Source organism: Colletotrichum abscissum (assembly GCF_030869225.1).
Source record: "Colletotrichum abscissum strain IMI 504890 chromosome Unknown Scaffold_19.1, whole genome shotgun sequence".
In the NCBI taxonomy this organism is placed as follows: Eukaryota; Fungi; Ascomycota; class Sordariomycetes; order Glomerellales; family Glomerellaceae; genus Colletotrichum; species Colletotrichum abscissum.
Window position 1 is genome coordinate 680,225 of NW_026850087.1, and position 23,426 is coordinate 703,650.

General features: G+C 53.2%; 7 protein-coding genes across 7 annotated transcripts; 4 read left to right on the top strand and 3 right to left on the bottom strand.

The window, feature by feature from the left end:
• Nucleotides 1–8,191, top strand: CABS01_08521 (uncharacterized protein; the record flags this gene model as incomplete). Its single annotated transcript, XM_060541880.1, has 3 exons — nucleotides 1–136; nucleotides 242–7,590; nucleotides 7,646–8,191. The coding sequence occupies 3 exons, from the start codon at nucleotides 1–3 to the stop codon at nucleotides 8,189–8,191; spliced, it is 8,031 nt and encodes a 2,676-aa protein (XP_060402037.1).
• A 1,149-nt stretch (nucleotides 8,192–9,340) lies between these two features.
• Nucleotides 9,341–9,992, top strand: CABS01_08522 (ribosomal protein L19e; the record flags this gene model as incomplete). The annotated part of the gene is made up of 3 exons (XM_060541881.1): nucleotides 9,341–9,471; nucleotides 9,607–9,757; nucleotides 9,834–9,992. The coding sequence occupies 3 exons, from the start codon at nucleotides 9,341–9,343 to the stop codon at nucleotides 9,990–9,992; spliced, it is 441 nt and encodes a 146-aa protein (XP_060402038.1).
• A 1,799-nt stretch (nucleotides 9,993–11,791) lies between these two features.
• CABS01_08523 (serine hydroxymethyltransferase) lies at nucleotides 11,792–13,640 on the top strand (the record flags this gene model as incomplete). The annotated part of the gene is made up of 5 exons (XM_060541882.1): nucleotides 11,792–11,917; nucleotides 11,989–12,045; nucleotides 12,149–12,242; nucleotides 12,294–12,431; nucleotides 12,493–13,640. The coding sequence occupies 5 exons, from the start codon at nucleotides 11,792–11,794 to the stop codon at nucleotides 13,638–13,640; spliced, it is 1,563 nt and encodes a 520-aa protein (XP_060402039.1).
• A 572-nt stretch (nucleotides 13,641–14,212) lies between these two features.
• CABS01_08524 (isochorismatase) lies at nucleotides 14,213–17,038 on the bottom strand (the record flags this gene model as incomplete). Its single annotated transcript, XM_060541883.1, has 1 exon — nucleotides 14,213–17,038. The coding sequence occupies one exon, from the start codon at nucleotides 17,036–17,038 to the stop codon at nucleotides 14,213–14,215; it is 2,826 nt and encodes a 941-aa protein (XP_060402040.1).
• Nucleotides 17,039–18,120: 1,082 nt separating this feature from the next.
• CABS01_08525 (uncharacterized protein) lies at nucleotides 18,121–18,859 on the bottom strand (the record flags this gene model as incomplete). Its single annotated transcript, XM_060541884.1, has 3 exons — nucleotides 18,121–18,206; nucleotides 18,260–18,321; nucleotides 18,375–18,859. The coding sequence occupies 3 exons, from the start codon at nucleotides 18,857–18,859 to the stop codon at nucleotides 18,121–18,123; spliced, it is 633 nt and encodes a 210-aa protein (XP_060402041.1).
• Nucleotides 18,860–19,817: 958 nt separating this feature from the next.
• On the top strand, nucleotides 19,818–20,786 carry CABS01_08526 (necrosis inducing protein; the record flags this gene model as incomplete). Its single annotated transcript, XM_060541885.1, has 2 exons — nucleotides 19,818–20,068; nucleotides 20,123–20,786. 2 exons carry the CDS (start codon nucleotides 19,818–19,820, stop codon nucleotides 20,784–20,786), a joined length of 915 nt encoding a protein of 304 aa, XP_060402042.1.
• A 997-nt stretch (nucleotides 20,787–21,783) lies between these two features.
• On the bottom strand, nucleotides 21,784–23,103 carry CABS01_08527 (serine/threonine protein kinase; the record flags this gene model as incomplete). The annotated part of the gene is made up of 1 exon (XM_060541886.1): nucleotides 21,784–23,103. The coding sequence occupies one exon, from the start codon at nucleotides 23,101–23,103 to the stop codon at nucleotides 21,784–21,786; it is 1,320 nt and encodes a 439-aa protein (XP_060402043.1).
• Between the last annotated feature and the right edge of the window lie 323 nt (nucleotides 23,104–23,426).

Sequence of the window (23,426 nt, forward strand, 5' to 3'; positions counted from 1 at the left end):
ATGACTGAAGTCGTCGCCAATGGCTCTAGCTCTGGCTCTGTCGATTTCGCTGCCACGAGATCCGCCTTGACTTCCTCCTCAACCTCGACAAGAATAGCGCATTTGCGCATTCTTGAGGAAAGGATATCCAACGCCGGTACGAACCCTTCTTTGCGCCCTTGCCCTCCGTGACGTTCCTATCACGGCCACCGCGCATATCATCTCTCCAAGACAGGATGCTGAATCTATCTTGTTGCTACAGACACCGACGCGGCATCTACCCGCAAGCTTGTCCAGCTACTATTCTGGACTCATGCCTTTTACACCGATCGACCCTCGCGACTCGCTGTTCAGAAATGTCTTTCCGCCATCTTGGACAAGGGTCTTGAGCCTGATGTCCTCAGTGCCTTCGTCGCTGCGTTGCGCGCAGAGTCACAGAAACCTGGCATCGCCGCGAGCAATGCCTTTGTTCTCGTCGAATGGTGCAGTTTGCTCATGCAGCACCTTGCAAAGACCTCTGATTGGGACAAGTTCGCTTCTCAGATTCTCCTGAGTGTTGCGGATGCTTTGGACAAGTGTCTTCAACCCGCCGCCAAGGGTGGTATGGCCCATTCTGCCATCATTGTCACCCGGCGAGGACTGCGCAAGCTCTTCTCGAAGCACCAAAACCCCGAGAAGGCCCTCAAAGATGCTGTCCAACTCCTGACGGCCAAGGCCGCGCAGCCTTTCGCAGCGAAAGCACCTCTTCTGGGCATCATCGCTGGCGTCAGTTCGAGAATCGCTGCCGTCAAGCCAGCCCTCGAGGCCCAGAAATCCCAGTATTTCACTTTCTACGTTAGAGAAATAATTGGTTCACGCACGGCACTACCGGCCCACGTAGCGTCCGGCCTCCAGGACTTCTTCCTTGACTTCGTCACTCTTGAAGAACTCACCAAGGAGATCATCCCACCTCTCGAGAAGGGTTTGCTCAGGGCCCCTGAGATTGTTTTGAGCGATGTTCTTATCCCCTTGATCGGCTGCCTTCCCAAGGACTACGACCTTTCCCAAATCTTGGTCGGCAACTTGCTGAAACCTATCCTCTCGAATGTGAAGTCCAGCAACGTTATTACTCGTACTGGGGCAGTCAAGGCTTTCAACGCCCTTGCTGCCCGGAGCCACGAGGAAAACGCACTCGAAAAGATATCAGAGGAGATTGTAGGGCCGGTCAAGGGTGGCAAGCTGGCATCAGCAGACCACAGAATCCTTCACTGCGAAATGCTAGAGGCAATTCCACTATCCAAGACTACCGCCGACAAGATTGCAACGGCTCTGGCGGCCGTCTCAGCCAAGGAAGGAAATGAAGCCGCCCTCGTTGTTGAGACGTCGGCCCTCGCAAGATCGGCCGGCTACTTAGTCCAACATGACGTTGAAGTGGCCAAGCCGGTCATTGACGCATGCCTGAAGGGTATTTCTGACAAGAAGTTTCCCACACGGCGCATCTGGCTTCTGCGCCTTGGTGAGATTTACAACCTGGCTTCGGCCTCTGGCGCTCTCTCAGCAAACGCTGTCAAGTTTGCCGAAGCTACTGTGCCCAAGCTTCTCGATACCTACAACGAGATTGTCGCCAACCCTCTGGTTGCAGCTCAAAATAACCTTACGGTTGGCGCCTTCATCGCTATCACCCTTACGTTGTGGTCGCAGCAACCCAATGTATCATCAGCGCTCAAGTCAGCACTTGCCAAAGTCTCCGTTACTGGACAGTGTCTCGCTCTTGAACCGAAGCCCTCGTTCCTGCTCAATCCTCGTGTATACGGTAAAATCACAGCCGAAGACGAGCTTACTTGGTTCTCCCGAGCTTTGGCGGCCGCTGCGGAGCATTTATCCGAGAGGACACCGAAGCCCGTTGCCGTGGCCTGGGCCGAGGCCTTCATTTACGCCATTGTGGCCTCTGTGGCTACCCCCAAGACGAGACAGATCGCGTCAGATAGTCTGACCAAGGTTTATGTCATCAGACCTGCACTTGTTTCGCAGGCTATCGTGAGTGGCATTTGGCACTGGCTCGAAACTCTGGAAAGTGGTGACAAGGATAGCGCGGCTATCTTGTCCAAAACCGACAAATCGAACCTTCATCTTGTTCTTCGTGCCATATGTGTCAACTCAAAGGGCCTGCCAGAAGACTCACAGACCTCTGTGCGAGAGGCCGTAGATCAACAGCTCTGCTCACTGCTCGTACTCGCCAGACAGGAGCTTGTTCCCCGCACAAGCTGGATTGAACTTTGTTTGCGTGTTGAAAGAGATCCCGGAGAAATGGCACGCCAAATTGAGGGCGACCTGCTGCAGGAGATTTCAGAGAGGACTTCTATCGACCAGAAATCAGAGGCAGTGAAGCAAGCCGCCTGCAACGCCGCGGCAGAGCTTGCCTTTGTATCTCCCGATACCATGACCAGCAAGATTGTCGAGATTATACGCCGAGATCTGGAACCCGAGGAACTGCGCACCATTGGTCCGGTTGAAGCTGCTATCTTCCGAACCCCCGAGGGAACTGCTTTCGTGGATGTCCTCGCGAAGAAGGCACAGACAACTGTACCCGACAAGAACAATAAGGACTACGATATTCTGAAATGGGAGGCTGAGCTGAGATCGCAATTGGCCCAGAAAAAGGGCCAACAAAAGAAGCTTACTGCCGAGGAAACAGCGAAGGTCAATGCTCAGCTTAAGAAGGAGGCCGGAATCCGCGACACGGTTCGTCGTATCGAGGGAAGACTCCTACGCGGCATTGGCATTATTCAGAGTCTTGCAACCGGACCCCCAACCGAGTCCGCTCTTTGGATTGGACCTGCTGTCAAGGCTCTTCTGGACGTCATTGACGCTGGTGCTGGTCTTCTCACAGGCGATGCTGCTCCCCTGGCTTACCTGGCATGCTCAGACCGTACCACCAGCCGCCTTGGTCCTATGAGACCTTTCGTCGGAGTGGCCACCTTGCGCGCTCGTGAGGTTAGTGCCCTACCCGAGCACTACAAGGAAGAGCCCGTCGACGTACTCGTCACTCGAGTGCTCTACCGACTGCGATTTGCCGGCGAGCAACGTCCTTTCGATACGGTGTCTCTCATCTACGCCCTTCCCCTAGTATTTACCGTTCTCGCAAGCGGAGGCTTCGGTTCATCTGCTGACGATCGAGATGCTCAACTTGTTCTCGCCATCGAGTTTCTCTCCTTCCATACGAACATCTGCGAAGACCCGGCAACGCCTCGCTTGGAGGTTATATCCTCTCTGATAATGGCCATGCAGCAGTATACTCAGCATTACAAGATCATCAAGGATTGCTTCGCTGACATGTGCCGATGCGTTGCCCCTAACATGACATCCGAGGAAATCGCCGCCCTGGCTAAGGGATCCATCGTTCCTCAAGTCAGCGTGAGAACTGCTGTGCTGCAGGCTATCAGCTCCGAAGTTGATATGAGCGAATCCAATTTCTCCAACGAAATTTGGATCGCATGTCACGACGACATCGAAGAGAATGTGGAGCTTGGTCGTGAGATCTGGGAAGAAAGCGGCTTTGCCCTGTCTGAAGAGGTTCCAGCCAAGATGCTCGTCTACTTGGATAGTGTTGACGGTCAGCTCCGTAGAGCCGCAGCCCGGGCCTTGGCTGAAGCCTGCAAGGCACACAACTCGACGCTGGAGCCTATCTTGGAGTCTTTGAAAGCCTCATACACCGACCTCGCCAAACCGCGTGTCCCTCAGTTGGATGAATATGGCATGCCTAAGAAAACCAACCTGGCAGATCCTTGGGAATCGCGCCACGGCATTGGATCTGCTTTCAAGGAGCTGGCCCCTCACATGGCTAAGCAGCAGCTTGATCCTTTCTTTGAATTCTTGATTGAGAACGGGCCTTTGGGTGACCAGAACGCGAACGTCCGTGGCGAGATGCTAGATGCAGCCATCCACGCCATTGATCTGCATGGCAAGGGAATGGTTGACAAGTTGATGAAGGTATTCGAGCGTACGCTCGAAGGTCCGGATAAGAACACCGAAGCGTCAGACCGTGTCAACGAGGCTGTCATCATCATGTATGGTGCGCTTGCGCGTCACTTGAACCCAGGTGATTCAAAACTTCCTGTGGTCATCGACAGACTGCTGGCGACCTTGAGCACGCCTTCCGAGACCGTGCAGTATGCTATTGCTGATTGCCTGCCACCTTTAGTCCGGGCTTACGGAGACAAGTCATCCAAGTACTTCGCTCAGGTCCTTGAGACCCTATTGACTTCAAAGAAGTATGCCGAGCAGCGTGGTGCTGCTTATGGTCTTGCCGGTCTCGTTCAGGGTCGTGGCATTTCGTCACTCAAAGACCAGCGTATTATGATGACACTGAGGGGTGCCATGGAAAACAAAAAGGAGCCGAACCAGAGAGAAGCCGCCCTCCTGGCTTACGAGCTTCTTTCCACCATCCTTGGTCGTCTCTTCGAACCCTACGTCATTCAAATCGTTCCTCAGCTTCTTACTGGCTTTGGTGACGCCAACGCCAACGTCCGAGACTCCTGTCTGGCAGCAGCAAAGGCCTGTTTCGGCAAGCTGAGCTCATATGGTGTCAAGAAGATCCTTCCTACCCTACTCAACGGTTTGGACGATGACCAATGGCGTAGTAAAAAGGGAGCCTGTGACCTGCTGGGAGCCATGGCTTATCTTGACCCCAACCAACTGGCGCAGAGTTTGCCCGATATTATCCCCCCTCTCACTGGTGTTCTCAACGACAGTCACAAGGAGGTCCGCTCGGGTGCTAACAAGAGCTTGAAGAGATTCGGCGAGGTAATCAGTAACCCTGAGATCAAGGGTCTTGTCGACATCCTTCTCAAGGCGCTCAGCGACCCCACTAGATACACGGATGATGCCTTGGATTCTCTGATCAAGGTCCAATTCGTGCACTACTTGGATGCTCCGTCACTGGCGCTGGTCACAAGAATCTTGCAACGTGGTTTGGGCGACCGTTCAAATACCAAGCGCAAAGCAGCACAAGTCATTGGCAGTCTTGCGCATCTCACTGAGAGAAAAGACTTGGTCTCGCATTTGCCAATCCTTGTTGCCGGACTCAAGCTTGCCATCGTCGATCCAGTCCCCACAACTCGTGCCACCGCATCAAGAGCTTTGGGATCGCTTGTGGAGAAGCTGGGAGAAGATGCCCTGCCGGATCTCATCCCTGGCCTTATGCAAACCCTCAAGGCAGACAACGGCGCTGGCGACCGTCTCGGTTCCGCCCAAGCTCTCAGCGAGGTCCTCGCAGGTTTGGGTACCACCAGACTCGAAGAGACTCTCCCGACCATTCTGCAAAACGTCGAGTCGACCAAGCCGGCTGTTCGCGAAGGCTTCATGTCCCTCTTCATCTTTCTCCCTGTTTGCTTTGGCAACAGCTTTGCAAACTACTTGGGCAGAATCATCCCGCCCATTTTGTCTGGTCTTGCTGATGATGTGGAGTCTATCCGCGAGACTGCTCTTCGTGCAGGTCGTCTCCTTGTCAAGAACTTCGCTGTTCGCGCTGTTGATCTGCTACTTCCAGAGCTTGAACGCGGCTTGGCCGATGACAGCTACCGCATTCGTCTTAGCTCAGTCGAGCTTGTTGGTGACCTTCTCTTCAACCTCACAGGTATCAGTGGCAAGGCCGAGGATGAAGAGGAGGACGAGGAGAGCGCCAGAGAGGCAGGAGCATCACTTCGCGAGGTCCTCGGCGAGGAAAAGAGAAACAAGATTCTCTCTGCTCTCTATGTTTGCCGCTGCGATACCGCCAACGCCGTCCGCTCCGCTGCCGTTGCTGTGTGGAAGGCCTTGGTTTCCAGCCCTCGCATTCTTAAGGAGTTGGTGCCGACGCTTACTCAACTCATCATCAAGCGTTTGGGAAGCTCCAACATGGAGCACAAGGTCATTGCTAGCAATGCCCTTGGCGAATTGATCCGCAAAGCCGGTGATGGTGTCCTCTCCACCCTGCTGCCTACTCTCGAGGAGGGATTGCAAACCTCCACAGACACAGACGCGAAGCAGGGTATCTGCCTTGCCCTCAAGGAACTCATTGCCTCGGCCTCAGAGGATGCCTTGGAGGACCACGAGAAGACGCTCATTTCTGTCGTCAGAACAGCCCTCACTGACTCAGATGCTGATGTTAGAGAGGCTGCCGCAGAAGCCTTCGATTCTCTCCAGCAGATCCTGGGCAAGAGAGCTGTGGACCAGGTGCTTCCATACCTGCTCAACCTCCTTCGCTCCGATGAGAACGCCGACAACGCCTTGTCAGCCCTGCTTACCCTCCTTACTGAGACGACTCGCTCAAACATCATTCTTCCCAATCTTATCCCCACGCTTATTACCCCTCCCATCTCTGCGTTCAACGCCAAGGCTCTCGCTTCCTTGTCGAGGGTGGCCGGTGCTGCTATGAACCGCCGCCTGCCCAACATCATCAACTCATTGATGGAGAACATCATTACCTGCGAGGATGAGGCTTTGCGAGAGGATCTCGAGACATCTTTCGATACTGTGATCCTGTCCATCGACGAGTATGACGGACTCAATACAGTGATGAACGTACTACTTCAGCTTACGAAGCACGACGATCACCGGAAACGTGCAGCGACGACCCGCCACCTGGGCAAGTTCTTTGCCGCTGGCGAAGTGGATTATTCGCGCTACAATCAAGATATTGTGCGGTCGCTTCTCATCTCCTTCGATGACAGAGACGCAAGCGTTGTCAAGGGTGCCTGGGCTGCACTTAGCGAGTTCACCAAAAAGCTCAAGAAGGAAGAGATGGAGGGCCTGGTTATTTCCACCAGACAAACTCTCCAGCAGGTTGGCGTGGCTGGCGCGAACTTGCCCGGGTTCGAGCTCCCCAAGGGTATCAACGCCATCCTGCCCATCTTCCTGCAGGGTCTTATGAATGGCACGCCGGAGCAGAGAACACAGGCAGCTCTGGCTATCTCCGATATCGTCGACCGGACAAGCGAGGCTTCGTTGAAGCCGTTTGTTACACAAATAACAGGTCCACTCATTCGTGTTGTTTCCGAAAGGTCTACAGACGTCAAGTCTGCCATTCTGTTGACTCTCAACAACCTCTTGGAAAAGATGCCTGCGGCACTGAAGCCATTCTTGCCTCAGCTTCAGCGCACCTTTGCTAAGTCTCTTGCAGACACATCGAGCGAGGTCCTCAGAGCCCGCGCGGCCAAGGCGTTGGGTACTCTTATCAAGTACACGCCACGTATCGATCCGCTCATTGCCGAGCTCGTCACTGGCTCCAAGACATCAGACCCCGGTGTCAAAACGGCTATGCTCAGCGCACTTTACGAAGTCATTAGCAAAGCTGGCGCCAACATGGGCGAAACATCGAGAACCGCCGTTTTGGGTCTCATTGACATGGATACCGACGAGAGGGACGATGCTATGACAATCACAAACGCCAAGCTGCTTGGAGCACTGATTAAGAATGTTCCCGAGGAGGCTGCCAATGGGTTGCTTAAGAACAGAGTTGTGACTAGCCACTGGAGTCACTCTTCAGCACTGGCGCTGAACGCAGTGCTTGTGGAGTCTCCGAAGAGTCTCCTTGAAAGTCCTCTCGCGGACGACTTGCCCGACCTCCTTGGCCAGGGCATGTCCCACAAGAACGTAAGTAATTCGTTGTGATGGCCACCAAGTAACGCAAAACTAACTCGTATCACAGCCTTACATTGCCGACAATGTCATCCTTGCCACGGGCAAATATCTCCTCTCAGATTCGACAAAGTCTTTCGACTCGAACAAGAAGATTTTTGAGGCACTTGCCAACACGATTCAACCGGGAGGCCCTGTCGACTCGCGCCGACTTGCTCTGGTTATTGTCCGCACAATGAGCCGCGTGGACATGGACATGGTCAGGCCGCATGTTGCTGCGCTTGCAGGTCCCATCTTTGCCAGTGTCAGGGACCCTGTTATTCCAGTCAAGCTAGCCGCCGAAGCTGCATTTATGGCTTTGTTCAATGTGGTGGACGATGAGACACGGGTCTTTGACAAGTACGTCGAAAGTGCCAATCTGCCGCCGAACACCAAGAGGAGCATGCAGGATTACTTCAAGCGCGTCACAATGCGGCTGGGTACCCAAGCACGTGAGCGGAGAGAGGCTGAGGGTGGCCAAGGGGGCCTGGGTCTGTCTAGCGACGAGGTCGAGGACGAGAAGGAGATCTGGAGCGTGGGTAAGGTCGACGTTGGTGAGGATGTGTTTGGCAAGTAGATAGGGCATGAAGGTTGTAGTAAAAGGAAGGGGCAAACATTGAAATTTAAAAGTTTTGTTTTACGTGATCACTAAGCGGCTTTGTTGAGTAAAAAGATGATTCGCTCTCTAGCTTGAGGTTAAAATGAGTAAGGCGGTTGTTGCGGCCCTGGAAGACGAAGGTATGCCATGGTTGCACTATCTGATGGGGATGACGCTCCATCAAAGTTGAGATATCTCCAGAAAATCAAAAGTGACGAGCGAGACTAAACATGATTCCGTGCCTCGTGCAGTAGCTACCGCTGAATGACTGCCGGGGTCAAGGTATTAGTATTTTCAATGAATTCGGCGAGAACCATTTCATTGTTTAATTCTCCAAACCACCTCAACCAGCGTTCACGCGAGGATAGGAAGACGACATTAGATTTCAAGGTACCTGAGGTACATATGCTGGGATCCTTGCCGGGCAACGTTAATCTTTCAGAGGTGCGCTGAACATGGAGTGCAAGTACCTGATGTATCTCTCATTTGCGTGCACCGGCCCCTTAAGACACACCAAAGGGCCTATGTCGTTGACGACACGTGACCTAAGAGCGAAAGTGTGGCCTCGATTTTTCCGGGCTCGCTTACCCATCGCCCCACATTGCCCACACAGAGTCAGCCCCGACTCTGCTCTCACACTTCGCCTTTCAGAAAAATTGGCCTCCTGTCACCCCTCTCGAAATTTCAACACCCTCGACTCCCCCGGTAGGTACGACCATCGACTAGGACAGCATTCAAGATGTAAGTTATCACGATACGAGCACTACACCATTCTTCCGCCGAGCCCAAATCGATTTGCGTCGCCTACTGCACCGGGCAAGCCTTATTCAGGGTCTATCGAAGCCCGGGACACGCGGGGGCGACAAAAACCGACGACGGCATCCATCAATTCGACGGCGGGACGACGATGTTTTTTTCTCCCATCACCAAGGACAAATTGCTGATGTCCAATGTCTTCACAGGGTCAATCTGCGAACTCAGAAGCGCCTTGCCGCGTCGGTCATCGGCTGCGGTGAGCGCAAGATCTGGCTCGACCCCAACGAGGTCAACGAGATCTCCAACGCCAACTCTCGCCAGACCATCCGCAAGCTCGTCGCCGATGGCCTCATCATCCGCAAGCCCGTGACCATGCACTCGCGGTCCCGTGCCCGTGAGCTGAACTTGGCTCGCCGCATCGGTCGCCACCGTGGCTTCGGTAAGCGCAAGGGTACCGCTGAGGCCCGTATGCCCAGGTTCGTCGACACCATTCCCATCGATCGGTCCGCTATTGGAGGTTACTCTTGGGATATCACTTGGGCAGCCCCCTTGAACGTTCGACAACGATATCCACAAGTCTTCCGGCTCGCGGACCGATTTGATACATCTGGCGGAAATTCATACTGACCCCATCACAGCCAGGTCCTCTGGATGCGCCGCCTCCGTGTCCTTCGCCGTCTTCTGGTGAAGTACCGTGCCTCCGGCAAGATCGACAAGCACCTTTACCACGAGCTTTACCACTCCAGCAAGGGTAACGCCTTCAAGCACAAGCGTGCTCTCGTTGAGCACGTAAGTCTCGCCCCAACTATATCTTTGGATCGCAATATTGGAGATGAGTGGTGGGCTGACGCCGGATACCTCACAGATTCACCGTGCCAAGGCCGAGAAGGCCCGCGAGAAGGCTCTCAAGGACGAGATGGACGCCAAGCGTGCGAAGACCAAGGCTGCCCGCGAGCGCAAGCAGGAGAGACAGACGGCGAAGAGAAACGCTCTGTTGGGCGAGGGCGAGGAGGAGGCCAAATAGATGATCACGATCGATCTCGGTCCTTAGGCGGCTGCATTCGGAGTCATCGGGTTGGGTCTTCTTTTTTTACGTCCTACTGTCCCTATTGTCGCAGCAGGGCTTTGGCATGTAGCATTGAAAAATGGAAATCGATGACATGGCAAATTACGGGAACGAAAATGAGTAGCAGCAATTCTTTTACGGTTCTACATTCATGAGAGTCCTCGTGACATTTTCCTGGTCATGTCTGACGATAGATACCCTTTTTCAACCCTTCTCAAGATCGTTCACCAGCTGGGCCAGTTTTCGTCTTTCTCTTCGGTGAAGTCTAAGCGTCATACACCGCGTGCTTGTCCGCACTCATCAAGCGTGGGCCGCCAACCCAATGGGATTGTCGGGCTAAACAATGTTTGGTTCGACGGACATCGGAAATTGGCCACACAGATGTTTCCAAACAAAATGAGACGTATGGAACTTCAGCATCTAAGCCATCCTCATTGATTCGACTACAAGTGAGTCCCCGCAGCTGTTAAAGATATCCATCCGTACTACTCCAGACGGCGTCAGCCCATTGTGGCTTGGGCTACCACAACCAGAAGAGTACAAGGCCACGGCAAAGCATACAAAGGACTACTGGGCTGTCCTTACCATTGCTTCAAAATGTGCTGCGGACAACCAGTTGACATCTCCACAGTAGGCAGTCTAAACCAGATGCTTCATCGGTCTGGAAGAATGTCCGTGGCACTCGCCAGGATCCCCATCCCCGATGGCATTCCGAGTTACGTTTTTTTTTCTTTCTAATATTGATTCTATCTGATGGCGGCAAAGATGGAATGTGGTTCTAAAACCGTGTCCGTCGCGTCCGACAAAGAGTTAGGATGGAAAAGGTTGAAATTTTTCAAAGACAAGGTAAACAGATGAGTAAAGAAGCACAACATGGATTGGATCAGATTGTTTCATATTGTCCTGAAAAAAGGTGGTGAGGACGCCAGAACATTTCATCATGCACCCGCCGAAGCGGAAGAGCTGATGTGACAATAAGCGTGCTCGTCATCTCCAATTTAGTTGTAAAGAAGAGAAGAAGAGAAAGGAAAAGCTCGAAATCACAACGCGGCCTTGAAAAAGGGTAGAGATTGTGGGGCTGGGGCAAGCGCGGCGGGTCGCTACCGAGGGGTCCGTGCGTGTTCAGCTCAACGTTCTCAACTTTCCACGGAGGACGGATGCCAAAGGTCCTTGAAGGCTTGGAACGATATCAGTGCCTCGGGTGTGTTTCTTGTCCCACAACGATGGGCCGATGCGATAAGTGCTGATAAGCGCGCAGCGCGGAGCGCAGGATGGCTAGCAGGATGGAAGTTGGAATGCAGTGCACGACGGACAAGTGCGAGGTCGGAAGTTGAGCCGAACCCCGGCTCCAACCGCCAACCACCAACACAAGCACTGAGCAGCTCGGCCACCACACCGGGCGCTTTGCTTTGCTTCATGGTTCTCGGGTCACATTCCGCCTGAAGCAGCGGCAGTTGTCCCCCGAAACCCCCCAATCCCCAGGTCCTTATGTACCGCGGTCTCCTCATGCCTGTGCACGCCCGCCGCCGCTACATCATGGTATTGTTGTAGCTGGGTCAATTGGTTTGTAGTTGTAAGCTCCGTCCCTACCTTATTCACTAGTATGTCGACCGTCTTCCTTCCTTAACCGCCACCAACTTCGTCTCACCCTCCAACTTATTCTCCTTCGCATCCTCCAACCTTTTTCAAGCTTCACAACAACTCTTGGAACAGGCAATTGATTTCTTATTCCACAGTTCCTTCGTCATACCGGCGTCATGTCACTTCCAGCATTCCGAGGCACAGCTCGTGCTTCCCGCTTCCTGCCGAAGGCGGCGTCAGTTCCCTGCGCAGGTGGCGTGAGGCGATTCATCTCGACCAAGAGCTTGGAGGGCCAGCAACAGGTGCGCATAGCTGCCCCTATCGCGGTTGCATACAAACGGGAACGTTACTCAACTGACTCTACAACCAACAGCTGCTGGCAGCCAAGCTTCAGCAGGCTGACCCCGCCGTCTACGACATTATCGAAAAGGTACGAGCCCGCCCAAGCCCACCGATTGCTTCCCAGCACACAAACCTGTGCGCCGAGGATGCTCCCATACGACATATCCGCTGACACGGTTGGAAATACGCAGGAGAAAACCAGACAGAAGCACTTCATCAACCTCATTCCCTCGGAGAACTTCACCTCCCAGGCCGTCCTCGATGCCTTGGGCAGTGTGATGCAGAGTATGTCCATTGCTGGCTCCAGATGTGACGGAAGCTAAGACTATTTCCAAGACAAGTACTCCGAGGGTTATCCTGGCGCAAGATACTATGGCGGCAACGAATTCATCGACCAGTCAGAGCGTCTCTGCCAGCAGCGTGCTCTTGATACATTCGGTCTCGACTCAAAGCAATGGGGTGTCAATGTTCAAGGTACGCTCAGCTTACAACACAGGAACCCGCTTCCTACGCATTTACTTACACCTTCTTCTAGCTCTGTCCGGTGCCCCGGCCAACTTGTACGTCTATTCGGCGTTGATGGACACCCACGATCGCCTCATGGGTCTGGACCTGCCTCACGGCGGTCACTTGTCGCACGGCTACCAGACACCGACTAAGAAGATCTCCGCCATTTCGAAGTACTTCGAAACAGTCCCCTACAGGCTGGACGAGGCTACTGGACAAATCGACTACGCCAAGTTGGAGGAGCTTGCTATGCTCTACCGACCCAAGATCATTGTCGCAGGAGCCAGCGCGTACAGCCGTTTGATCGACTACCAGCGCTTCCGCGAGATCTGTGACAAGACCAACGCCTACCTCGTGGCCGATATGGCCCACATCTCTGGCCTGGTGGCAGCCAAGGTCATGCCCAGCCCGTTCGACTATGCCGATATCGTCACCACTACAAGTCACAAGAGTCTGAGAGGACCTCGTGGCGCCATGATTTTCTTCCGCAAGGGAGTGCGTCGCCAGAATGCCAAGAAGGAGGACGAAATGTACAACCTCGAGGGCCCCATCAACGCCTCCGTCTTCCCCGGCCACCAGGGTGGCCCTCACAACCACACTATCACCGCCTTGGCCGTTGCCTTGAAGCAGGCTCAAGCCCCTGAGTTCCGGGCCTACCAGTCTCAAGTTCTGGCCAACGCGAAGGCGCTATCCCAGAGACTGGGTGCTCCCAAGGAGAAGGGAGGCTTGGGCTACAGCATTGTCTCTGGCGGCACCGACAACCACCTTATTCTTGTGGATCTCAAGCCCCAGGGCATCGATGGCAGCCGCGTTGAGCGTGTGCTGGAGCTCGTTGGTGTTGCTGCCAACAAGAACACCGTGCCAGGTGACAAGTCGGCACTTGTGCCTGGTGGATTGCGCATCGGTACGCCAGCCATGACGACGAGAGCTTTCACTGAGGAGGACTTCAGCCGCGTGGCCGACATTATTGACCGCGCCGTCACCATCGCTATTCGCGTCAACAAGAGCGCCAAGAAGGCGGCCGAGGAGAAGGGAGAGAAGAAGCCTGGTCTGTTGAGACACTACATGCAGCATCTTGGTGATGGTGAGAACGATCCCGAGATTGTTCAGTTGAGGTCCGAGGTGGCCGACTGGGTGGGCACTTACCCTTTGCCGTGGGACGCCCACTCTTCTTAAGCGATGCGATGAGACCAGCTCCGACGAGCTTATAGTTCATGGGAACTCGTCGTGAAATGGGCACTGGGCACGGGATCTCTTCTTCATTTATGGCGTTCTATGGGGGCATTCTTGATGAGGACAGGCTTTGCGAGAACGATTTCGGTCTCATCGTTCCATCCAGCCTTACTGATTTTCATATCAAATACGGGTCTATACCCGTGAGGGTACCCACTTCCCCCAAACTGCATATGCATCGTTTAGGGGGGCTTGCACAGACCAATTAGCGTTGACAAAACTTGACCATCCTCAACGAGATGGTGGAATAGAAATTGCAGCTGCAGGAAAATCCGTTCTTAAATTCGTGCTTTATTCAATGATGGTTGTGACATTTCGTAAACTTATGTCTCTCACATAACCAAGCCGTTCACGGAAAAGGTAAACTATAAAGACCAGAGCTGTGAGAAAGGAAGGACAGTGCATGGCTACAAAGTGTAATTGGAACTATTCAAAGCTATCAAGTATGCGATGTCCGCTATCTAAACACTTCGTCCTCGAAGCTCGCCCTGCATCCTGAAACCGCCCTTTGTAGCTCAGTCTTTCTGCAACTTCTCGCCTGAGGGACTCTCACTCGGCTTTAATGCCTGGATCACACTTTTAGTCTTTGGGTCCGCCGATACAGCCCCAGTGGTATCAGGTTGGGTTGCATCAAGGACCTTGGCGGCAGACTCGGTGGACTTGATTCTCTCGTAGTACGCCTTCAGCTTCTTGGTCGCTTCCAGACTTTCGGTGTTGGCGTCCTTGGAGATTTCGTGTAACACCGGCCATACTGCAAAGTCGGCCAACGACATACTAGAGCCCGCAATGAAGTCGGCCTCACCTGCATATCCCTCCCAGGTGGCGAGTTCTCTCTTCAAGGGTGCGAGGTCACGCTTTCCTGACTTGCTGTCCTTCTCGAGCCCTCGCCACTTGTCGAGGAGCGCAAGGCCATCCTGGAAACGTGTGAATGTTTTCGCAACATCTATTTGCGACTTATCTGCCGCTTCCTTCTTTTCGGAGCCGTATACGGAATCCAGATAGAGCATAATGGCCAACTCGCCCTGAACCGTGGATTTTGCTACGTCATTGTCGACGAATCGAATCGGCAGCGATGCAGAAATAGCGGTTGGATCCTTGCCGCCGGTATTGCTGTCCTTCCAGTTGAAGGACGGCGAAATGCTCCCCTTGCCGTACGAGATGCCGTACTCGGCTAACATTAGGGCGATGCGCATGTTGGTGATAGGATCAGCCGAGGCGCAGAGGCGCGGCGAAGTGCTCATGTGCAGAACATCGAAACCCTTGCCATAAAACTTGTCCCAGTCGAAGTCAGATGAGTGGTTTTCGGTGCCAAAGGCGTGGACCATGTCGACGGCCTGTGGGCACTGACCGTTGATGACCGCTTGAGCCGCCTCTCTGTTCTTGCTGGTGGCCCCCTGACCCCAAATCAGGGTGCTATCCCGGTTCAAAAAGGTGCCAATTTGTCTAAAGGTGAGCGAGATGCGTCCGCCGCCAAAAGCCAACTCGGGAGGCGTCTTGTCTCGATCCATCCTCTTGTCCTGGCGGATGGCGTGCAGCCATCGACCATTCGTCGCCAGGCCTAGGCGGCAGAGAGAGTTATGCGGCAGCTTGGCACGGCAAACCCGCCGCTGCAGAGAGACCTCGCCCGACGGCGTTGCGGTGCCGGACGGGTCCTTGTCCCGCCTCTTGGTCCTGAACACCATCGTGCGCTCCGCACCCAAGCTGACGTTGGCAATGTACGATCCCTTGACGATATCCAGGGTCTTGTCGCTGTGCTCGGAAATGTAGTCGGTGCCGCTGCGGTAGAACTGGATCAACACGTGGTTCAGCGGATGCCCGAGCTCCTTCTCGACCTCTGCCTTGATCTTCTGTACTGTAGGGGTGAAGGGGAAGAGGGGAGGTGATTCGTCTGAGGGATGCCGATATACTGGCATGCTTCCATCGTCGGCTACTTCGCCTTGCACGGCGACCAACCGAGGGACCTCACCGCCCTGGTGGGACATTCTCTGCCATGAGACCTCGTCTCTCACCTTCTCGAAGATGCACTCGGCCATGGTCGAAGGGAGTATATTGTGAATGACGGTGGTGTCACCCTCGCATAGAGGTTCGGTAGCGTGCGGCGAGTCATCGACCTCAATTTTATCGTTCATGACAACACGCTTTTTGGCTGGTTCTGGCTCTAAATCCGGGCCTGAGTCTGGCTCGAGTTCAATGTCGGACGTGGAAGATGCTTTCTCGCCGGCGATTTTCTTAGGAAGTTGTTGCTTCTTTATAGGTGTTTTCTCCGGTACCGAGTCTGTGTCTACTTCTATTTCCAGACTGCCCTTGCCTACCATTGGACTCTTTGATCGTTTGTGAACCTCTTTGTCGTCTGAGTCACTGACTGGACCCGCGTCCACATCCACCTCCAAAACATCGGAAGCGGTTGCACAGCCCAGGCCTGACAAGTCTCGGCGTGGGCGTAAGATGGGAGGCTTGCTTGCTGAGGACTTTAAAGTTTTGATTGAAAGATTGGCCAACTGCTCTTCGAGTTTCGTCTTGTACGAATCAGCCGAGGGCGGCGTTTTAACACCACTGGCTTCCGCGATCCTCTTGGGCACGACGGGTGATGACGGGGCCGCCGGCTTTGACTCGGATTTGGGCTGCAGTTTCTTAATGACAGCCTCACTCTCCATCACCTCGCAGCCCGTCACCTCGACAAGCTTGGTTAATGAAGCGTTGTGACGTACATCGGAGCGGAAACCACAACAGTCTTCGACTAAGGTGATGGAATAGCCGAACGTGGCGGCATCCATAGCTGAGGCGTGGACGCCGATATTGGTGAGCGATCCGCAAATATAAAGCTCGTGGACGAACTTGACGCGCATCATCTGGATCAACTGGCCGGAGGAAAAGACCGAGTAATGTGACTTGGACAAGTTGATATCCCTCTTGCCGATTGCTTCCTTGACGGCGGCGGGATAATCGGCACCAGGGGTGCCAGAACGAACGACTTTGGGTCCAGGCTGGCTGAGGAAAGCCTCCGGGTCGGCATCGAAAGTTTCTTCGGGCGCTTGCTTAGATGCGCCTCCAATCCTTCTTCTAGCACGGGACTCGAGAATCTTGGGCTTGGGGATTGTGTCGGTAGCCCAGATCTGTTCCCCCGCGGCAAGGCGATACTTGTCGAATTCGCTGCGCACCCAGATAATATCGCCGACTTTGCGGAAGGCCTTTACCAGCTCTAGGGTACGTGTGACTAGTTCGTTGCCGTTTGTGACTGGTAGGGCGCCGTCGGCAGACATGAAATCGTTGTTGAAGTCAATCACCAACAGACCCTTGCGCGTCGGTAGCGTGGGCATGGCGGTCACATCGAAAGGAAACATCTTGGCGGGAGTTGGACCAGGCCAGACTTGTGATGGTGACCGGGTGGTGAATATCAGATGGTGTTCAGGGCGACGGGACCTCCCTGCCTTTCCTTCTCTCGAATTGGGTTTATCGAGTTGGTTGAAGTGCAGTAAATTATCCCATAAGCTTATCCAATGTCGGAAAACCAATCACCTCGGTACTGCCAAGATGCCGCTGTTTCCAGTACACAAAATGCTGCAGGCTTCATCAGTTCGCTGTCTTGGTCGTATGTAGAATTGGGGCCGAAAGTGACCGTACGGTGAGTGAAGAGAGGATACCGTAAGGAAAGCAAGCGGGACAGAGGCCGAGGGCTTTCTGATCAGTCGTCGTGAAAATATGCTGTGTCCTCGGTAGCGTACTATTACGTACCGACCATCGCACTCGAAGGTTGATGAAGTGTGAGCCGGTGAAGTGAGTCTTTGAATTGGGCGAGACCGTAATCGTGCAACTGAGGGTTGAAGCGCAGGGCATTGGGTTGGGCGCCTGCTCGAATCGGCTCTCGTCCGATATGGAAGTGGGTCCAGCGGGGAGCTACCTAGGTAGGTAGGTAGCGACCTATGAACAGTGGGGCCGCGAATGTGATACGCCAGCCCAGCAGTAAGCTATTTTGTGTCTTCTCATTTTCGAACGACTTCCACCTGGTATAAAATTCTTCATTCGGGGATCTCAGCTCGCGATCTCGGGCTAGACTGAGTGCTATATAGAGATACTATGGCAAATTCCAGCTATATAACGGCTCTTCGCGGGGCAAGCTGGGGTTCCTGCCGGTGGGGAAGATGAGAGGTTCAACTTTTCCCAGGCCATGCTTAGAGGAACGGACGGCGTGCGGGCCACGTTGAGGGAAATTGAGCACGCTGTAGGCCGGGCGGATAACTCCAATAATCAATAGTCGTGACGGAGGTACAAATTGTATCACGGAAAGACAAGAAAACGGGGATTGGTGGTTGAATACGCTAATTAATCGTGTCGGTCACGGTTCGACGCCGCACTCCTTTTCCAGCACGACCGCCAGTCAGTCCTCCTCTGCCCCATAGCACGAGACAGGAGAAGTGACAACTCCTTAGAGTAGACTGGCGAGATACTCGTAATGCGCCATACAGTTGTGTTCCTCGGTGATCACCATCGCTCCATTGAGCCAGCTTCTACCTGGGATGGATGTCAGTAATCTTCAGTGAGCCTACACAGGTAATCAAACTCACCAGCATCGACCAACCTGTTAAGATTGGCCTTGGATTCCGTGGTTTTACCACCCCAAATGAGTCTGTGAATCGTCAGCGTTGATGAGACATCGCTCCCTTCGAAGAGCATGCATACCTCTGGTGCTCATAAGGGTTGTAATCGTGGTGGGTTTGGCCAAGGCCATCAGAGAACGTCCTGATGTGTATATAATGCGCCTTGAATTTGCGCCCCAGCCACGAAGTCTTGCCCACGACGAGACCAACATGAGAGCAAGAATAGGTGTCCATCATCCAGCGCCCCTTGTTTGTTGTAGCACGGTTGTAGTCGCCTTCGACCATCTCGTTGCAGTTCATGAAGTAGTAGTAGGTGCCGGCGGAGAGGCTACGTCCAGCGGCCCGCCTAGCCTCTTCGTAGGCACTCGCCGAGTCGCGCGAGAGGAGCTTCGCCAAAGACACCGAATCAGCCGTTTCGAATACTTCGCCAGCGTTGCGAACTTGTACATCGACATTGGTCAGGTCCGTGGCCAGAGGCACAACGCTGGCGATCGCCGCGGTGCAGTAGGTAAAGAGGGCGAAGAATTTCATGATTGCAATGTGATGCTCTTTGGAGAGAGAAATCATTCGGCTTGGAAACACACCTTAATGGCCGGCAAAGCGTTTAAGTTTTATAATTCGATTATACGAGTCCATTTTCTTCCTCCTCGCATAGTTGAACTCCTCTCGGATGGCCCGAAATTGGGAAGCGCACTTGGCTCAATGAACAATCTTGGATTAAGTTTTGCACGCTGAGTAGGATATCTAAGTAAGTTGAGTGAATATAAGGGCCCGGTCATGGATCAGGTGTCCCTTGGTCGGTGACCCGCACTGCCGGCTCCGTGTCCACCGGAGTCGCCGGTGCTCCCGGCATTCAATTCGGAAACCCTTACCTATGCTAGCTTTCCCGGCCACCCATGCGCGCTTATTTGAAAAAGGCTGAATACAGCTGTCAGAACGATTTAGTCCAAGTACAGCATGCTTTTTAAGATGATTTAGAGCGCGATGCAGAGATACACTCAGTCACATAGAAGGCCGGCAGTTGCGTGAATAATGGGCGGAGCGCTGAAGACGAAGTTGGCACGGCGCGCTTGGCTGTCAGTGATCTATTGACGGGCAGCGGCAGTGAGATATAATCATTACCTGATCAATTGGGCGAACATGAGCCCGGATACTGCAAATGACTAGACAACTCATTTCAATCTTGGAAAAGGTGGAACCACAATTACACTCTAGCACTCAAAAAAGGATTCAACAACTCACAGCACTTATTTTAGCCTTCACACCAAGACGATCATACTCACCTTGATATACAATTTCTGCTCCCAAAGCACCGGTGGTAATATCCGGGTGCTATAACTCGTCTGGGCAAAATCACGACTCCGGTTTGCTCTTAGTCAGTCCCTGGAATGATCGGGAGGTAAGAATGTTTTCAACACTGACAGTTGAAGCCCATAGCTGTTTACTCTTTATAATCTTCCGTCTATCCTAGTTTTCTCTCACCAAGAATCCTGTATGAAGCATCAACTCGGCTCGTCTCATCACAATGCTGTCTCATCCTCTCCTCTCTCTCCTCCATCTCCTTCCCCTGTTAGGCCTAGCCACCTCAAGTCTACTGCCCCGCGGCAAAGACATAGCATTCGGCGACAAATGGAAAAACCACAATGAAATCATTGCGCTCCGTCCGCGTGCCGACGAGGACCTGCTCGGCGACATTGAGCTCAAATTCGCGCCCTTCCTATATTCATGGCACGGCTGTATCCCGTACCCTGCAGTCGATGTCGACGGCAATCATGGGTAGGTAATTACTGCTAGCAAAAGCTGCATTCGCTGATCTCAATCGCCTACCAGGAGAGGCTTGAAGCCTACCGGTGACGCCGGCGGTGATTGCCGCGACTTCAAGCAATCCGGTCAAACATACTCACGAGTCGGAAAATCCCATGATAGATGGGCGGTCTTATACAGCTACTATTTGCCCAAGGTCCAGGGGAAAGAAGAGCAGCATCGACATCACTGGCTGACTGTTGTCGTCTGGCTTGCTTTTGACACATGCCCGGATGATGCCAGAGTTTTCTCTCGTCGTGGCGTGAGCTACTCTACCAGCCCCGGCAACTTCGACACCACCAGGTCCAACACCCTCTTCACCGATGATGAGTACGGCCTTGGGACTCACCCTATCGTGGCGTACGATGCTGGCCAACCCATCTTCCCCTCCAGCTCAGGCCCGGACGGTGCTCTGAGACCCCCTCTGGTGGGCTGGCAGAGCCTCCCCGGTCTCGTCAAGGAGCAGTTCAATGGCATGCAGTACGAGCACACCAAAGTTCCCTTCAGCGATAACAATTTCCAGAACTTCCTGGATGCCGCCTACTCCGACGTCTTTTACAAAGACGTGCCAACTGGCCAGGATTGCGGATCCGACGACCCGCCTCAGTCCGAAATCGACCCGGACTTTGGTGAGGCCCTACCGACTTCCACAGCCCCGGTTGCGGAACCTACTGACGACGGTCTTCGCTGATGAACTGCTTGTCTTCCCTGCTGCGCCGAATATTGTACACAGATGGCATGTATGACTAGGCAAAATTTACTAGAGCAGTGTACAGTCGTGGTAGCCATGCGTGCTCGCTTTCTATAAATCAATTTGATCTCATAAACACATGTTTGATACACATTGATCTGACTATTATTACCCAAACTCTCAACTAATGTTCACGAAAGATAAAGAGCATCCGAGGATACCGTGTATGGGTTTATCTCAACTCCCAAGACATGCCATCTGTCTTCATCGTCCGTCGAGAGTCCTTTTTTGTAGTTGCCATAAAACAGGTGCACCTCTGATCAGCCCACATTGAAGCGGAAGACGGGCGTGACGGAGTAGGATTTAGGAGGCTGGCATACCTTGTCGTCATCTTGAAAGTCGGGCTAGGAAGGGTAGAAGTTTCGTATCGTTAGAAGTAACCTATCATACGGGTGTTAAATCCTACTCCATTAATGAACAGCACCTCAACTATCTGAAGACAAGCACTCCAGGTGTCTACTTTCACCAGCCGGGTCTCTGTACTACACATCAGTCATGACCGCAAACTTAACAGAAAAGCTCAACAGTCTGCTAACAATTGCAGAAGTCCCGAAACTTATCCAAGTAATGAACCTCAATCGCATTATCTTTCCACCTGGCGACTCTTCAAAGAAAAGCCAACTAAATGAAGATGGTTACTCTAAGTATTGTTTTGGATGAAATCTAAATGCGTCTAAGTCTAGGTTATGTCTAACTCTATAGCCCCATGCCTCATCCCCGTCGTATCTTGACACATCAGCTGTGCAGGTGCGAACTTCACCTGAAGTTGAGTAGATGGAGTCTTCATAATGAATAGAACTTCAGGTGAAGTTCGCACCTGCACAGCTGATGTGTCCTTGCCTAGAAACCTCTCTTGGACCCGCCATGCATATCTCGCCGCATGGAACCCCAGAGGCCGAAACAACAGGCTAAGATCGCCTTTTCAGGCTGTTGGGGTTCATGCCAATGCCTGGAGAGAATCGACGACGCCAGCAAAGGTAGGTCTCTCAGAGACGACTGAGTTGGAGCAGCGGATGTGTAACTCCCGCAAGCGTTGTAGAATCTGCTTTCTTTCACCACTCTCCTCGACATGAGCAACACCAATCATGTCATCAATGAGGTGAGCGAATGCAAGTATCTCCAGCTTCTCAAAGTTGAATCTGCCGAGGTGCTCGTAGATCGTCGCTGCGCCAAAGTCGCCCAACAAAGCGTGTCCGTGATCGTTGAAGAGAATGTTATGCGCATATAGATCGCAGTGAGAAACTTTCCGGCTGTGAAGGTGAAGAGCAGCTGCGGCAACGCCACCCAAAAGCTCAAGAATAACCTTGACTGACAATTTCTTGCCTGGTGCATACCGGTCTCGAGTGCAAGTATCCAAGGAAGGCGGCAGGCCGAGACTCTGATAATGGGGAGGAATGAGCTGCATGATGAGGCCGTGCTTCTCTGGATGGCCCTTGATGCTGGCCAATGTGCTGATGAGATTGTCGTGCGAACCTGCTGCCAGGCAGGCGCCCATCTCATCTAGCGGTGTCCCATCGCTCGTCACCTCCCCCTTGAACAGCTTCACGGCTACCTCTTCTACCACCGAGTCGGCGAGCATCCACCTCGCTTTGAAGATATCGCCAGAGGCTCCGTGGCCCAGCAACTCCCTCATTTCAACATCCTCCCAGTCCACTTTGCGCAGCAGAGCAAGCTCCTCCTCGAGACTGATCGAGCAATAGGGATTGCCGGCAACAGACAGAAAGGCGAGTTCGGGGAGTTCAAACAGCCATTTTGGCAAGTCAGAGAAGTTATTGGCGGAGAGGCGGAGTAGGCCAAGTTTACTGCAGACCGCCATGTCATCCGGGAGGCTTGTGAGATTGTTGCCGGCAAGCATGCACTTTTGGAGCCGAGAACAGCGGCCGATGCTTCGGGGCAGTGCCTCGATGCTATTGTTCGTGAGGATAAGCCAACGCAGCTTGGGTGGCAAGGAACCTTCTGGGATAGTCGTCATGCCGTTGGAGCGGAATGCCACCATATCCAGTTCGGGGCACTCTGATAGCTGTTTGGGAAACACGGCGAACCGGCAGTCGGAAAAGAAGGCGACCTTGAGCTTGCGCAGCCTGCTGAAGTCATCGGGGAGAACAGAAATCCCGGTCCCGGAGAGGTCAAGATGGTCGAGGGTTTCAGCTAGATCTAGGATTTCCGAGGGGAAATGGTCTAAAGTGCCGGTGATTTTGAGCTTTTGCAGACCTTGGCCGCGATAGCCTCCATTGCGCAGAGTTTCAAGATCCTGCATTATTGCAATAGCCACTGGACGGGTGAGCGATTTTATTTGGTGTTACCGAAGTGACAGATAGAAACCCAATCCCACCCCTAAGCCAGTTCGGAGAGGGTTAAGGAAGTAAAGACAACGACAAAGGCAAAAGAGAGCGACACAAGTTACGAAGGCTACTGAACACTAGGACATTGAAATTATGAGGAAGTCTAAGGTATTGTTGGGTCGTGAAAGGGGTGCATCGAGGCGCTTGACTCAGATAAGATAGTGAGCACAGGCTGGCTGAGATGGGTCTCCTTGCATTAATTAGACTATGTAGGGTAAGGTGAGTAAAGATACGAAGT